Genomic DNA, 17,903 nt, shown 5'->3' with positions numbered 1-17,903 from the left:
AACTGCAGTGCACTTGTGACAGTCACAAAAACACAGATTCAGATTTCCTGGGTTTCATACATCACAAGCCAAAAGAACCAATCATGTCCACTTGCAGGACGACACTTCCTGTATCAGTAATCTTAATTTCCTACATATTAAACCAATATTAGCTGACTGGTTGAAGAAATGAATGATCAAAGATGGAACAAGCTTGCAGAAAGAAAGAAAGACAAGAAAACTCAAAATTCCAAGGCAACAAACTCCAACAAAATCTTGATTTAGGCAGTTTACAGCTGGACTGCAGGACTTGCAGATAAAAATGCACATCAGTTACATGCAATCCCAATTAAGCCCATAAGTCATACAGAAAAGTTTAAAAAAAAAAGACAAAGAAAAGAAGTGAGAAGCGTTTCAGATGTTCCACATGAAGAAGAAACTGAGTGTTCAAAGGAAGAATTACAGTAGATGAAGTAGCAAAAATGTGAAAATCAAGGTTTTAGCCTCATTAACGCATCCATATGGTGTTTTTTTATACGCTGCAAGACATATCATGACTCACATAAGCAGTCAACACCATAACCGAGTGTCTCTCTACCCTAAAACTGCAGCGTACCGATGACGGTCTCAAAAACACAAATTCAGACTTCCTGGGTTTCATACATCACAAGCCTAAAGAACCAATCCTGAAAACTTACAGGGTGACACTTCCTGTATCATTATTCTTCAGAATTTCCTACATGTACGGCAGAATTAATCCAATATGAGTTTGGCATCGTGTAGGTTTGTCGTTTTAGTGTTTGAGCAGATCGTAGGTGAGCTGGTGTGCTTCAGAGGAGAGTTTAAGCCAGTCTGAACCAGTTTAAGGCATAAAGGAATTATTTTCATGTAAATAAAACATAAATATGCAATTTTGATGTAAAGAAATTAGATTTTTAAGGATTTAACTAATGACAGTGAGAGATTTTAAGTTGAATCTTTGAGTTTATTTGGTCTAATAGTTCTGTATTGCATGAATTAGCATAACATGTTATTTCACATTGTCCAAAGTCATTTAAACTTCGGTTAAGTAGCTTAAAGTTAGAGAATATAAATTCTAAGTGCTAAATTATTGGTTTACCAAAAAACGTATAATTTCTCAGGCCAAACTTAATTACTTTTTCACTAATTGTACTGCTCTCCTACTACTTTTCTGTGAACATGGACCCACTACAAGATTCCAGTATTTATACAGGAAATATGCAGAAAGTGTCTGTAATTCATTGTGGTGATGTTTCGCAGACATATCAGCCTCCATTGTGGTTTCATATTAGAAATTTTCACCTTCGTGCAATGGATTCTGGGAAAAAACATGCACATGTGCAATCAGCTTAATTGCCCACAGCTGTGTAAAAATACACAACTGGTACACAACTCATGCTGTATATCGTTGGAAAGCCGAGATTATTGTGACTTAAGTGATGTAAACTAATTCGAGATTCACTTTCTGCAGCGGCTACAATCCACGTTTCTGTCAGAGTGAGGACAAACGATAACAGAAATGATGTGCCTCACCTGTGGAGCCTCCAAACAATTCTCCGATCGATAAAATCCCACAGACACGGTTTAGTTACTCCGACAAACGTCCACAGGAGTAATTCCAGGGAAACATTTAGTTCCAAACACATTAATGAATCCACAATGGCGGCTGGCATCGTTTCAAACAGGTGTGCTTCATCCTCCACGTGTTCTCCGTCTACGCTATGGTTCAAACTTTCCTGATATCTGGATTTTAAAAATGTAAAACGCAGCCTAAACCTTCCACAGAAAACTGAACTAACGATATAAAAATTTCCGTGTCGGAGAAAAGCAGCTTCAGTGTTTCGCTCCAAAGCTACAAAAAGTTCCTGCGTCAAGAGAATGACGTGGTGCGTCTGTGCGTAAAAGGAAAAAAAAAAAAAACTGACCGCTACGGAGTTGAAATTATCCAGTCAAAGGCGTAAATATAAATCCTTTTCTATGCAGTATTTTTTAATTTAAACTGGCTTTCTACAACAGCGCTTGCTTTTATCTGCGCAAAGCTTAGTTGTAAGAGGAAAATAACTTTAACGCGTTTACGGTTCAGTTTCTGCCAGCAGTGATGACAGTGAATCTGAAAATGGGAGAAATTATCTCTGAAAGTCACGTTTCATGAGAGCACCAAATTCTGACCGTACATTCAAGTTCAGGATGAGTAGCCCCATGTAGTAACATGGGTAAAATGAAATAAAATATATATATAAAAAAAAAAAATGAAATTGAAATGTAAAAGTTAAAAAGTAAAATAATAAATAATTTTACAGTGATGAGTGAAAATGGTGTCAAAATATACATCAAAAACATTCACAATCTTTCTGTAAAATAATTATAATAATTATTATAATATAATAATTGTAATTTTTAGCTGATTTAAATGTAGTAAAATACCCTGATTTTATGGTCACATAACAGAATAAATTTGTAAAAATAAAAATGCTTGATGTGGACATTATTTTAAAAAAAATTTACGGTCAATGTGGAAATTAATTCTTTTTTCTTTTTATTTTATTGGATATTATCTGTAATTTAACAAATATGGAAACATTTTCAATCAAAATTAAAATTATTTAAACTAATTAGAGTGAACACGTTTATCTAACTGATAGGAATATTTAAAAAAGTTAAGTATGGCATTATGTACTGATAATTTCATTAATAGCTGCCATCTTATTTAACCTCTATGATGAATAAAAAACACCCTACCAGACGCTCTCTGTGTGCCAGTTAACTCTGAAAATAAAAGGACAAAACATGACATCAAATGAATTCGACAAACTACATTTTAGAACCGGATCCTCTTAAAAACAAGCTGGAGCACTGAGCACCTGTCAGAGTTAATATTCTGCTCCAGTGGTGCAGATTTCCAACAAATTTGCATTTAATCAAATTATACAGACCCAATGATATGGAGTAAACCTGGATCCTCTGGGATTCTTAACTGATAATTCCTTCTTGTGTTAGATGAACTATTGGAGCCTGATATTCTTCCTGCTGTTTCACCAGGTTACTGAATCTAATGGAGGAATTCATTAAAGCCAGAAGTAAACCAGAATGTCTGCTGAGGAAACGACCTCACTGATTATTTAGCAGTGAAATGAACAAATTATGTGTCTGTCTATGAACAAAAAACTCTCTGGGATGTTGTTCATCAGCTTGAACTCAACATGTTGAACTGTGAGAGGATCTGAATCAATAATTTAAAAGGTAAACGAGTCAAGATATGTGTTGTTGTGGGTATTTTCCTTGTTTCCAGAATGAACATGCAGGTAAAATGTTGCACATAAATTATGAAAATGTTCTTAAACACGTTTTCTGGTGCAAATTAAACAAGTGAACACATAAGCCTCTGAGCATGCTATCTTTTAAAAACAGGTAAAATTACACCTTTTATCAGAGCCAGAAACTGTAAACGCAGCAACAATTGAATGATTTTTAACTTTCTGACAGCCCATGATGCACATATGAATTAGATTTGCTGGGGAAATGAACTAAATGGGATCTTGAAAAACTGATAATTCATCCAAATCATTATATTCTGCATTTCTTATTTAAGAATTCAACCAAAAATAAACTTGTTTGTTGAAATTCTGTATAAAGAAAAGCTAATACAGCTGCAACCAACAGTCACATGACAAAAACAGAGACTTTCAGCTGAACTGCAGGCAGTGTTTACACAGAGAATAGAGAGACATGGATGGAAACAAATCTCAATTAAAAATTCACCAAAAATAATAAGTTTGCACTAAATAAATTATATATAAAACTACAAATTCTGCACTCCTGAACACAACTGAGAAACCATTCGTGACACACTTGTGACCAACAGTCACATGACAAAAATTTAGGAATGTATCAGTTGAACTGCAGGCAGTGTTTACACAGAACAGATAGAAAAGAAAAACAATAAAAACACAGGAAGAATATTATCTTCCATATGCTGAGTCACATTGTTTTTAGTCTTTGCAACACCTGTGGACACTTGGGAAGATGTTTTGATTGTTGATTCCAGGCCTTAACATTTTTTGTTGAATACATTAATCAAAGAAATTTGCATTTATTACATTTCTTTTCATGATTACAGTACAACTTTGTCATGAGGCACAAATGACTTCTCGTCACGGTTGTGCTGTTTCTATAGAGGTGCAGGACTTTACAATGACTTTACAGTGAAGAAAAGGCCACAGTGAGTAAAAATGTAGCAAAAACACCCAGAACCTGTCAGAGGGTCAGTTGAGTTCACTTTTGTAAGCGTAACGTAAATTAAATTACACCTTCATTTCATTCAGTCAGCATCTGCAGAAAACCCACCATTAAAACAGCGACCCACCTCAGACTGCAGCAGCTTCATGGGCTGTGGCCTATTAGAGGTGCTGCTGCGAGTGCAAACTGTAAACGAAGAGCTGACAAACGATGCAATTCCTTCAGAGGCTTATTGGCAGCTACAACACTCTGCCGGCTGCACAACCGTATCAGCCGAGATAATCGCAAACACACAAAAACACGTGTAGACACATAAATATACATCTAAATGACGCTCGTATACTGCACACAAAAACTGCTGCTTATACTTGCAGTAGATGTAGCTACTTGCTGTCTCAGCAGCTCCAGGGCAGGAAGGCTGACCCCGAAATCTGCTCTGTGAATATGAAGACAGATTTTTCCCAATTAAAGCTCATTTACTGGCCTGTTCTTGTATATGTGATCCCGTCTCTTACTCCTGTTCGCAGCCTCCTCTCCCCGTTCGACTCTGCCACCTCCCGCCTCCCTTCCTGTCAATCTCTGCCTCCCTGCACCTTCTCTTCTTTTTAACAATTCTCTTCTCTCCCCCGTTAGCATCTCCTCTCCCTCCCTCATTAAAACAGTTCCCTGGTCTTCTCCCAGGAGAGAAGATGAGGAGGACGAGGAGGAGGGTAAAAATAGCTTCTTCTTCTTCAGCTTCTGCTCGCTGCTTCTTTCTCTCCATACATCAAATAGTGTTTCTCCATAATAACCACCATCTTTGTATCTCTTTGGAGCAGCAGCAGCTCAGCCGAACGCGCTCGTATCTGCCTCTTTAAAGGCAGTGTTAAAGGCAGCTTTGTGTTTGGGAGTCGACGAGACTGTTATCAGAAAAGTTGCAGCTTGTTTGAGACACAAATACAACTCAGGATAAGATCTGCGTGAAATGAAAATGTAAATTTGTCTTAACTGACGTTCTGAATCGGAGCAGTTGGTAATTAGATAGGGCGAGTATTCAAAATGTTGACAGCTGAAGCTACAGGCTGTCGTAAAGGAACAGTCATTCATAACGCCAAGCGAGATAAGAACGCCATCGACAGCAGTGATGACTGAATTCTTGTACATTCATTACTTCAATGTCAGAAAATGTTTAAAACTCAGCAAACATTCAAGGTTTTTTTGAGAAATTTGCAACTTTAGCATAAAACATTCAGGACTTTTTTTTGGAATATTACCTGCCTTATCTAACATAAGCACTCACTTAAAAACCCTAAAACCCTTAGAGAATTTTTTAAAAAGTAATTGAAACAGTTTTTTAGCAATTATTTTATTATTCTCCTGCAGTTTATTTGTGGGGGTACAACAGTGTATCATCTGCGTAACACGATACTGTATTTCTACGCTACAGAGTTGAGTGGAAGCTCAGACATACAAAAGAAAACAGGACCCAGTATTGAACCCTGAAGAACACCATTACTTCATACTTAAAATCCAATCTGCACTCTGTCTGCAATCTGTCTTCAACTTTAGTTTAGAGCAGCCATTGTAAGATGTTTATCTTTTCTAGAAGTAAAAATGGCCACATTTTCCTCCAAAGAAAAGAAAACCAACTGTTGTAGGAGTTTGGTTTTGAAGTCATGGACTAAAAAATTTCACAAAAGTAAGCAGCTTCCAAGATCAGTGTAATATGCAAATGTAAATTTGTCTTAACTGACGTTCTGAATCACAGCAGTTGGTAACTAGATAGGGCGAGTATTTAAAATGATGACAGCTGAAGCTGAGGAACAATCATTCATAATGTCAGGCGAGATACGCCATCAACAGCAGTGATGACTGAATTCTGGTAAATTCATAATTTCAATGTCAGAAAACATTCACGTTTTTGCTTTCAGCTTTATGTTTTGTTTTGTTTTTTTTCAAATCTCTCCAAACATTTAAGGCTTTGTTGAGGAATTTCCAACTTTAGTCTTTAAAATTCTGAGGTTTACTTGAAATATTACCTGCCTTGCCTTGCTAGCATGCATTTAAAACCCTAAATCCCTTTGAGCTGATGCACAGGGAAAAACATATAATTTAAAGTAATATACAAAAGAAAACAGGGCCCAGTATTGAACCCTGAGGAACAATTACTTGATATTTAAATCCAATTAAAATCTAAACTGTCTTCATTTGTAATTTAGTGCAGCCATTGTAAGATGTTTATCTTTCTAGAAGTAAAAATGGCCACATTTTCCTCCGAAGAATAAAAAACTAACTGTTGTAAGAGTTTGGTTTTGAAGTTGTGGATTAAATTTAACTTAAGCTTCCAAGATCTGCATGAAATGAGTGTAATATGCAAATGTAAATTTGTCTTAACTGACGTTCTGAATCAGAGCAGTTGGTAATTAGATCGGACGAGTATTTAAAACACTAACAGCGGAAGCTACAGGCTGTTGTAAAGGAACAATCATTCATAAAGCCAAGCGAGATAAGAACGAACTGACTGCAGTGATGACAGCACTTAAATCTCCAGTAGAAAGTGCTTGTGTTCTCTGGTCAGCATCAGCAGCAGCCAAATGAATGATTGTGGTGGTGCATTAAAGTGATGTGTTCTTTACAGAAATGCATTGTGGGACTATAGCTATGCTGGAGAGAGAGGGCAACGACGTAATCAGATTGGATAGCAGAGAAATCCTTTCACACTCACACTGAGACTGGAAGAGCAAATGACCATCTGGCTGCTATTAAGCAAATCTTTTTATGCCGTTTCCTCATCAGTTAATTTTTCTCGTTTTTTGGAGATTGGTTAAAACAAGCGAGGAGGGAAGATGACAAAGCAAGAAGAGAAGAATAAGAAGAAGAGATGAAGAGAAAGAGAAAATAGCAGCACTTGAAATGCCAGGGGGTACAAACAAACTGCTCGCTGGCGGAGCAACACAGTAACAGAAACTTTCCCCTCTGAAAACGCTATAATGCCCTAACAAGCTAAAAATACAGCAGAGTGCAGCAGCGACGCCTCAGACACACAGACAGAAAGACAGGTTTTAACACTCCACAGCTCCACAAAAGCCTTCAGAGTCAATAAATTTCTCATTTGCATTGAAACAAAATCGTCTGTGAAAAACGACAAGGCCAAAATAATGCTTCTTCAAAACCTGCATTACTTAGAACTAGAAAACAGTCAGAAGATGCATTTGTCTGCCGAAGCACTTTAAAGTTCTTCTTACAGTCGACATTTTGGCTTCCATTACTTGAGAAAAGCACAGCTGCATTTAGATGTATCAGAAGGATTTATACGTGCGCAATATCTGAGCCACGAAACATCTAAATGGACACCAAATGTCGTCAAAAAGAAAGAGCTACAAAAATGTCAAAAAATTATCATTTGCATCTAGATTTATCTGAATTAAAAACATAAAAGTAAGTGGAGAACTTCACAAGAACATAAATATAAAACACATTTTTTCTTACATGCAGAGTTTGAGAAAAAGTTTAGTCTTGTTTGCGCAATTAAAACTTTAAAAGGGGTTAAAGACATACACAAGGATATGTCGCAAATTAAAATGAGCAAGATGTACTCGTATAAACCAACAAATCTAATGAAAAAGCTCCTTGATGGATGTGAAGTCCATCTGAGATTATGAGTGCAGCATATGTGCATGTGTAAAACAGTGAATCCTGTAAACACCAACGCAGGCGGATGAAAACATACCATACGTCTCTGAACCTTCTGCTCGACAAACACATTACACAAACCAACAGCAACAGACGTGTTTTCTCACCGGGTCTACAGAGACCAATTAAGATAGTGCATAATTTCACTCACCGTCTTTGTCAGCCCTTCTGAATATCTGTGAACGGAAAAGAAAAACAGTGCAGTTAGTGTCAGCAAAGGGATCTGCAGTGAGATGTGGGAGGTATAAACAGGAAGCAAGAGCTCCTCTGTTTGGGAAAGTTACTCTGTGGTGACTAATTAACATCAGAGATTAGAGTCATGAACTATTGATTACTGCAGTTAGTAATTTAACCAATTAAAATTAGTTTAACGATATGGCAAAAGACGAAGGGCATGCATGTCAGAAAATACGTTGCAGACTGGCTGTAGTACCAGTTTGCGACACCAGGCGGAGCTTCCCACTGTGTACTAATGTAGGGACCATTCAGACTACTCCTAGTTTTGTGTTGGCGAGCAGAGAGCATTGCAGTTTAGCTGGTGAAGGGCCACCATGAAAAAGTCTCCTGTGAAGCTTAATGCCAACCCACCAGAGCTTACGTCATGTAGGCGAAGTGACGCAACTGTTGACACCAGTTTAGTGGCCCAGCAGCTGGAGGAGGTAATATTCCAAGAAAATATTCTTAATTTTAAGATAAATTTACAGGAAAAAAAACTGCCAAAAGTACGTTTTCATGAGGCGGTCAGCAGCATAGAGTATGACCTTGTATCTGTCTATTGTGTTGTACTTTCTGCTACGTAAAAGCTGCAATTTCATCTAAATTTTTGTATGTTATGGTCTTCTAAGTAGGCCCAGTTCATGGACATGGACAAGTGGGTGTTTTCTTGTAAATTTGTGACTTATGTGTCAGAAAACGTTCACGTTTCTGTTTGCAAATTTATGATTTTTTTTAGATCTCGGCAAACATTCAAGTTTTTTTTGAGGAATTTACAATTGTAATATAAAAAAATATGAGATATTCTTGGAATATTACCTGCCTTGCTTTTGCACAGTGGCCCAATAACATAAGCGCAAATGTTAAACTTTAAACCCACTGAGTTGGGCAAAATCATTTAAAGTAATTAAAATATTTTTGAACTGACATTTTATTATTTTGTATAGATAGATAAAACCTTTATTGATCCGACAGCGGGGAAATTTACAGCGTAACAGCAGCAAATAGAACAGTTTAAATAGGAAAAGAGCAGCACAGAATGCACAGTGCATATCTATAAATATTTCCTTTTTCTAGAAGAAAAAAAACAGCATTTACAGCAAAAAATTTCTATGAAATTGTCTATTTCTATGAATATGTGTAGTGGTACAGCAGTATATCATCTGTGTAACCACACACTGTATTTCTACACTACAGAGCTGAGTGGAAACACAGACATACCACAAAAAAAAAAAACAGGACTCAGTATTGAACCCTGAGGAACACCATTATTTCCAATTAAAGTCTAAGCTGTATTAATTTCCAATTTAGTGCAGCTGCTGTAAGATGTTTATCTTTTCGAGAAGTAAAAAATAGCCATTTTTCCTCAGGGAAATAGAGAACTAACTATTATAGGACTTTGGTTTTAAAGTTGTGGACAGAATTGAACAACAGTAATAAAAAGCTTCCATTGCCAACATGTTAACATGCTGGATTCTGAGAATGGAGCTGACGCAATTTGTTACTTGAATGAGATTTGTTAATGGATATCTAGAGCTCCAGCTGAGGTGACAGATGGTAAAACACACAGAATGTGCCGGCTTTTTTTTCCCTTTTTTTTTTTTTACGAGAACAACTAAATCTTTGCAGAAAAAACAGAATCCAGATGGTGAATAACTTGTAATGGAAACGGTCACTAAACCATCTAGTGTTTAGACTTGTAGTTTTATGCTGTGCCGCCATCCATACAGTGAGAATAAAGTGTGTTTCGACCAGATAAGGAGTCGCTGTGTGTGATAAGGCTTGTTAGGAGTCTGGTACCTGAAAAGTTTATTAGTGTGACAGCAGATAAGAGCACACGCCAAACAAAGTCGCTGATCTACAGCTGACTGATGATTACTTGCTGCGTGTGCGAGCTAATTTATAGCACCGGTGAAAGCTTCCTTCCCTGCGGAGCCGAAAGTGTCAGGTCTGTTACTTTCATCAGTGTTTCAGAGTGCGATATGAAGTGTTCCTGCCGAGGAGAGCCACAAAACAGCACAACGATGAGGGGAAGATGGAGAGAAGGATTCGGCAAGGATGAAACGAGGAGACAGGATGACAGAAAGAAGTGAGGTGGAGATGCAGGGAGGTAAAGTGAATTGATAATGCTAATTCTGAGCAGCATTTTCAGACACATTCTGTGGAAATGTTATACTTATTGGAGCACACAGATGGGAGAGGAGTGGATTAATGCCATAGGAATGTGTGGACGAGTGACAAAACTGACAACTTCTCAGACACCTTCAGGGACTAAGTGAGTGATACTGAAGACGTTAAACGTCACCGCGCAGACACAATGTGAAGGTCTGTGAAGTGCAGATTCCTTTCCATCACATTTGAGAAGCGAACGGCAGCAGAGCATGTAAATGTTCTCACTTAAAATTCTCTACAACTATCTGAAAAATAGACTTTTTGCTGACTTTCTACATGAAGTGCTCATATAAATGTCACAAAAAGCTTAGAATTATACTGATTTTATTACTCTAACATTAAATTTTCAAAAAAAAAACTGATGGAATATGAAGCAGCAATAAATTTGATGTATTTTTCAAGGCAAAAATGTTTGCCATTGTATGTTTCAAGGTCCTAAAATGGGAGGATTTTTATGCTTTTCCTTGTCATAGTAGTGCTGTGAATGTATTTGTGTTGGGCTGCTGGTTGAATAAGTCATTTTGGGGTAATTGTTGACATTTATAGACAAAAAGATGAATTAATTGATTAAAAACTATATAAGGTCTGCAGATTCATCGATAATGGAACTTAAAGTGAGTTCGCTGCAGCCATAATTTCTAGGCAACAGTCAAATTCAGAAAACATGAGTAAAAAGTTCAAGTAAAGTTCCAGTAAAATTTCAAGGCGAAATTGTTGCTGGTCAAGAAAGGCTTATAACCAATACTTGGAACCGCTACACATTAAATGTTTTAGCAGCATGTGACAGAGAACCTGTTGTTCATAATTAAGCCTCTCCACAATAACATTAATATTCAAAATAGAAACAGGAGTGATTAAATTAAGACGCTCTCAACTGAGATTTAGCTTTAGCTGAGATTTGTTTCCTGCAGTTGCGTCTGCTGTTTCTCAATATTTCACTGTTCTATCACTTTCATTGCCCATTAAGGTCCAGATCTTAAATTAATTGTTGTTTATCAGACTCTTTCAGGTTAATCTGCCTTCCAACTTAGCCGTTAGCCACTAGCGTTAGTGTAGCCTTAGCCACTGTGAGAGAGGCTAACTTCCTGGTTTGTGTTTCTTGTCCAGACACAACAAAATTTTCACACTAATTATTTAGTAATGTGTGTTTTTGTAACTGCATGACTGACAGTTATGTACTTCTGGTGCACAAATGTCAAGGACTTTGTCTATTTTGTTTACCTAGATACAAAACGGCACAAAATAGACACGAAATGACAGAAATGAGGCAGAAGATGACGCAAACGAGATACAGAATGACACTAATAAGACATAACACAAATTGAGACAAAGAACGACAGTAACGAGATGCAACATAACATAAACAAGACACAAAATATCAGGAAAAAGAACCCAATTTGTATTGGTTTGCTGGTTGAATAAGACAATTTGGCCTCGCTTTTGACCATTTTCCTACATTTTTAAGACAAAAAATGAATACAGAAAAGAGTGGAGATTCATACATAATAGAAATAAACTTAGTTGCAGCCAAAATTTCAAGGTAAAGTTGACTGAAATTTAGCAAATATGAAGAATCCCGTTTATACAACAAAACTTTCACGCTATTTAGTAATAAAAGAGAACAGATCCATACAAAGCAAAAATGATGAGCAAAAAGAAGAATTAATTGATAAAATATGCAAAAAGTCTGCAGAGTCACACAAGACTCAATTAGTTTCAGTCATAATTTCAAGGCAGCATTGACTGAAATTTTAAAAAGAAACACTATAAATCAAGTGTGCATAATAAGTCTTGTACACGATTTTTTGTAATGTGTTTTTTGGCCTCATTTTTTACTATTTTCTTACTTTTTTAGACAAAGATTCGCAGGCTGTTGGTTAAAGAAGTCAATGTGGGCTCATTTGTGACTATTTTCTGACTTTTTCGGCAAAAAAATAATACAGAAAAGACTGCAGAACCACATAGAACAAAAGTGATTGACAAAAAGAAGAATTAATTGATCAAAAACTGGAAAAAAAAATCTGCAAATTCATCCATAAGAGAACTCAAAGTTAGTTAGCCATAGTTTCAAGGTAACTTTGACTGAAACTTAAAACAAACATGATGAATTCAGTTCACTCAACAAAATTTGCAGACTAATCTGTATTCTGTGTTTTGGCCTTGTTTTCTTATTTTTTTTTTTAGAATAAAAAATAATATATTCACAGGCTGCTGGTTGTAGAAGTCATTGTGGGCTCATTTGTGACTGTTTTCTTACTTTTTTAGACAAAAGATGATACAGAAAATAGGGCAGATCCAAATGTAATGAAAATTATGGGCAAAAAGATAAATTAATTGATAAAAACTGTAAAAAAAAAAAAAAAAGTCTGCAGATTTATCCATAATAGAACTCAAAGTTAGTTGCAGCCATAGTTTCAAGGCAACATTGATTAAAATTTTAAGTTTACACAACAAAACTTGCACACTCTTTCTTTTAATGTGTGTTTTGGCCTAGTTTTTGACTTTTTTCTTACTTTTTTAGAAGAAAAAAATAATATATTCATGGGCTGCTGGTTGTAGAAGTCAATGGGGGCTTATTTGTAACTATTTTATCACTTTTTTAGAACAAAAAAAAATCACACATAAGAGGGCAGAACCATATATAATAAAGATGATAGGCAAAAAGAAGAAGTAATTGCTTAGAAAAAACTGCTAATAGACTGCTAAAGTTATTTAGTTGCAGCCATAATTTTAAGGCAAAAACTCAAGCAGTCCAGTTTTCACGACAAAACATGCACACTAATTATTGACTAGTGTTTGTTTTTGTGCACCAGAAGACTGAACTGATCCTGGGACTCCTGCACCATGGCTTTATGGCTCCTAAAACTATAAATAAGTGGTGCATTTATGCAGCGACTGCAGCAGCCATCTGAGCAGGCCAAAGTGAAAATCATTAAGTGCTGAGACGCTCCAAATGACAAGCTGCTCCGCATTGTTCTGCTTTTTCCGGTTGCACCCTGGGGCGCACTCAACTCCACGGAAAAGAGCCAACTCTGTCGGAGACAGACGAGCTGAGAGAGGAGGAGGCTTGTGTGGAAAGAGTTGTAAGAGAAAACAGAGAAGAGGAGGAACCGAGCAGATCCAAGGAAAGAGAAGACAGAGAGGGAGGAAGAAGGAGGGAGGGTGTTTCAATCCATCTCTTAACCTTATTAAGAATGGATGCTTCTGAGGAGGAGGAGGAGGAGATGGAGGAGATGAGGAGAGGAGGGAGGGACAAAGGATGAAAGGAGTCTGAGGAATAGTAAGCTAGGTGCACCGAAGGGCTAGGATGAAGCAGAAACAAGCGAGCTGAGGGTCTAATGAGGAAAACACCGCCTGCAGACATGAGCACGCTCACACGGCCATCACTCAAAGCCCCTCTGGTGGAGACTTCACTCGCCGTGATAATAATGCTGGGGTCAATAATATTGGAAAATGGCAAAACGATTAACATTTCAAAGTTCAAGGCCTCTCAGGGAGAGGAAAATGCCAAAAATGAGTTCAGAGCTGACGTCAGGAGCTTGTACAGTTTGGGTTTTTCTGTGTGAAGATGGCCAATGTAGCAGGAAATGTACAGAAAACTAATTTAACTGATGCAAACTGGTTCCTTTAAAGGTGGATTTCAGTGCAGCATCCACCTGGGCACCCCCTCCACTCTCACACACAAACAGAATGAGTTTACTGGGGTACTGGGATACATCGGCCCTCTGGTCTTGATCATAATTAGGTTTTCATGGATCTGCTTCTTTATCAGCCTATTTAAGTGACTCTGCAGAAGCTGAACTACTTTTTTCCCTTTCCCACCTATATTAAAGCAGCATCAGCAGATCTCCAGGCCAAACATTTAGGAGAGATCAGGAGAAAAATAACTCAATAGCACTGATGAGGGGAGATAAATCAACAATGAGCTGCCAGAGTGATAATTCCAGAGCAGGGAGGGTGAAATGAAAACATCATAGAGAGAGAGAAGATTCAGATGTAAGGCAGGATCAATACCAATACAGTAGTAAGACATCTGCATTAATAATTAAAGAGCTGTCATAAAATTGGATTGGGTGCGTCAGAGTTGATTTGGATTGACAGTGAAATCTTGAAAAGTGAAACTGATCACTGCTTGATCAATCAGATTGTAAACTTTCAGACCGGATTACGAGAATTTCACTCACAAAATGCGATAAAAGAGCGGCGGAATTGAGGATAAACGTGGACAAGATGGATACATTTGGACATGCACAGTGAGCTGCGCGCGTCCAGACACCGGGAGGTTTGATCCGTGACACCCACGTGCCTCACCGGGTGTCGGTTCACCTGTGAAATCTACTCTGCCAAGAAGGAGCCACAAGTCTGGAGGAACCTGCACCGTCGCCTCCGTGCGTAAGTGCGCACTGCGCCGCTCGCCGGATGCCTCCATCCCGCCCCAACCCGCCCGGAGCCTCCACATACTCACATCCAAAATCACGGAGATGCCTCTCCGCGGCTCCGGGGCGAAGAACTGCTCCTGAGCCACGGCCACCTCCTCCTTGCTGGAGGCGTACTCCCGGCTGGAGATGTTCTTGTTGTCGCTCATTTTGGTGACGATCCAGCGGACGAGCCCGTCGATTCCACCGGGCTGGGCGCCGCTGTTTCCGGACTGCGCTGCCGTCGCGGACTCGCTGTCCTGACCGGCTACGGGTTTCGGCTGCTCGCGGCTTTCCTGGGCTCGAAGTTTGGCTTGTTCTTTGTTGAGCAGTTTGTGGACTCCGTCCCGACAGTAGCGCGCTGCCTGCTCACACATCCTTTTGCTGCGGAGCGCTCATGCTGCGCTCTATGGGGCAGAGAGAGGAGCCCCCACCCCCCCAGCTCCCCTCTTACATCACAGCACCCACCCGAAACACACCGCCCACCCCACGCATCCCACTCAGACCCACTGGTACCTATGGAACCAGTAAACACTCTTAGATGTGGTGGGAAGTGATATTTACAAGGTTTGGAGGCTTACAGTGACTTTAATGTACTTTATGGAATTTACTGGATCTCATTGTTTATTACATCCCATTAATTCCATATTTATAGAGAACAGTTTACTGGCCTGAGTGAAGCCACCATGTCTCCTACTAAAATGGTAAAGTGCACGATTATTTGCTGTTGTATTATTGTGGCTGTACATTGACAAAAAAAATCAAAATTTTAAATAGATGGTAACTGTATTTTGCACCGTTTTGTGAATTTACAGATAATAAATCCGAGTAATTTGTTCTTTTGCAACATTTGACAGTAAAATTACTGTTTTTACTGCACTCAATCTGTATTTAAAAATTTACACATATTTGCCTTTTTTATGTTGAAAGATGGTAAACATTCCAACTGTTATGATGCAGATTTAAACTATTTTAGGAAATTACACATAACATCATGTAAAACCACGGCAGAAAAAAAAGCATAAATTCACATGTGAATGTTTTTTTAATTTAAAAAAAATGTAAATATTGTCTGCATAAAATGTTTGTTTTTAATTAAATGGTAATTCGTTCTTTTACAACACTTGACCATAAAATTAGACAGTTTTTATTGTATTTTTTTCTTTTTTGAAGTTGAAAGATGGGAAATAGTTTTTGAAACTGTTACTTTATAGATTTCTACTATTTCAGATGTCATGTAAAACCACAGATAAAAGCCCAAATTTACACGTTAACCTTAAAAATGTGAACACTGTCCACACAAAAACATACATGTTTAAAATTAAATGGTATTTGTTCTTTTACTACACTTGGCTGTAAAATTAGACAGTTTTTACTGAATTTATTTTTGTTTTTTTTAAATTGCAAGATGGTAAAAAATATTTTTGTTTCTTTTCAGATGACTAATATTTTGTGCAATTACAAATAATATTGTGTTAATCCACAGAAAAAAATGTACAACTTATCTAGGAAAAATAAAGCAACTAAAATTGTAAACACTGTCTACAACAACAATCTCTAATTTTAATTTATTAAATGCTCATGATTTATTTTATAACATCTGACTATAAAACTTGCATATTTTTACTGGATTCAAATAAGCACAATAGATTATAATTTTACTTTTTGCCATTTGCCAAGTGTGGAAAAAATATTAACATTTTTGCAAATACAATGTTGACTGTAAAAAAAACAACTAAATAGGCAAAAACTAACAAATTTCAAATCAAAAATCTGTTTTTAAAATGCTAATTTGTCCTTTTATAACAATGGACTGTAAAATGAAACAATTTAAACTTTTTTTCTATTTTTTTAGGTTGGCAAATATTTTTTTCTGTTATCTATTATCTTGTAAAGTCACAGCAAAAACAGTAATAATGTCCATGTCGACGTTACAAAAAGGCTGAAACTGTGCATAAAATGTACACCAAAAATCCGCATATTTGAAAACAGTACTTTAACCTTTTACAACGTGTGCTTGTAAAATTATATTGTCTGTGTTACACATTGTCATTTCTACTGGTTGTACAATTTCGGATGTTACAGCTTTCCATCTTTGTCAGGTGTCTTTTTGGCACCCTTGTTGCCAGATTTGTTTATTTTTACAGATTAATTTTTACAGTGTATGTAGATGTTGTGAGCAGACATAACCTCCATGCATGTTGTCCTGAAGCTGCAGACCGTCTAAAACCACTATTTGCTGCTTAAAAGCGGGCTGAATAGTGAGACAGGTGATGGCATCCACTTTGTTTTCCCCTCTGGTTTAATGTCTCATCGGAACAAAGCCGGTTCCTCCTTTAAACAGCCTCAGCGGGAGGTTTGGGCCACCGGTCTTGTGCTGCTTGCTGCGTCCCAAAGGGAGGATCAGAGGGTTTTTCTCCCGGAGTGAAAGGAGTGTCTCTTTAACTGTCACTCCAGCACCTCATTAGAGGTTTACGTGTGTGCGTGTGCATGTGTGATGTGACAGATCTAACCTTTGGTAATGAGCGACTCCCTCAGCTCTGCCCTTTCCGCCGGGTTGCGAGTCTTTCTCCTGCAATGTGCCGGGTGTCTAACAGCACACAGGGTGGTTTGGACAAATTAACTCCTGTTGGAGAGTTGACACTTTAATACACAGCTTATCAGAATGACCAAAAAGGCAGAGAAGTCAGGTAGATTATGCATCTCGCCCCGTCTGCTGAAGCACTGAAATCACTTGACATGATTGCCCCCATGTGGAAATGAGAATGTAATGGCAGGACTGTGCAGCTTTTAGTTTTTTCTCCAGCATTTATTCAGTTAAATATTAAATATTTATGAACACAGTTGTGAGAGCTAATTATTTAAACCTCAAACATGCACAAGGCAATTCTGGCTTGGATTTTTTTTTGGCATTAATGTTACTATTAACAGCTTCGGCCTCAGATAAATCATTGGTCAACACATGTAGCTGAAGGAAAATAGAAATAAAAACAATAAAAGCCCAAATGGCTGCAGATGTGGATTCATTTTGTCATCTACATGTACTTAAGCTGACTCGGGGCGGTAACCCTTTAGGTAATAGATCCATGAGCAGAGTTTGTGGTGGCCCTCAGAGCGTTGACTGGAGATGGTCAACCTGCCGAACCACGGACCTGAAGAGCCTCCTGGAGGAACCTCGAAGGATACCACGACGTT

General features: G+C 37.8%; 1 protein-coding gene across 2 annotated transcripts in view; it reads right to left on the bottom strand.

Moving 5' to 3' along the window:
- Positions 1 to 15,148, bottom strand: part of necab2 (N-terminal EF-hand calcium binding protein 2) — a 224,470-nt gene extending 209,322 nt beyond the window's left edge. The window contains exons 1-2 of one of the 2 annotated variants that reach the window (XM_051951455.1): positions 14,759 to 15,148; positions 8,060 to 8,084 (exon numbers count right to left, since the gene is read on the bottom strand). In XM_051951455.1, the coding sequence (XP_051807415.1) occupies positions 8,060 to 8,084; positions 14,759 to 15,085 (352 nt within the window). In that variant the 5' untranslated portion in view covers positions 15,086 to 15,148. The remainder of the gene's footprint in view (positions 1 to 8,059; positions 8,085 to 14,758) is intronic. The other variant, XM_051951454.1, reaches the window with a different exon arrangement.
- Between the last annotated feature and the right edge of the window lie 2,755 nt (positions 15,149 to 17,903).

This window comes from Acanthochromis polyacanthus, chromosome 8 (genome assembly GCF_021347895.1).
Source record: "Acanthochromis polyacanthus isolate Apoly-LR-REF ecotype Palm Island chromosome 8, KAUST_Apoly_ChrSc, whole genome shotgun sequence".
In the NCBI taxonomy this organism is placed as follows: domain Eukaryota; kingdom Metazoa; phylum Chordata; class Actinopteri; family Pomacentridae; genus Acanthochromis; species Acanthochromis polyacanthus.
This window is presented reverse-complemented; position numbering and strand designations above follow the sequence as displayed.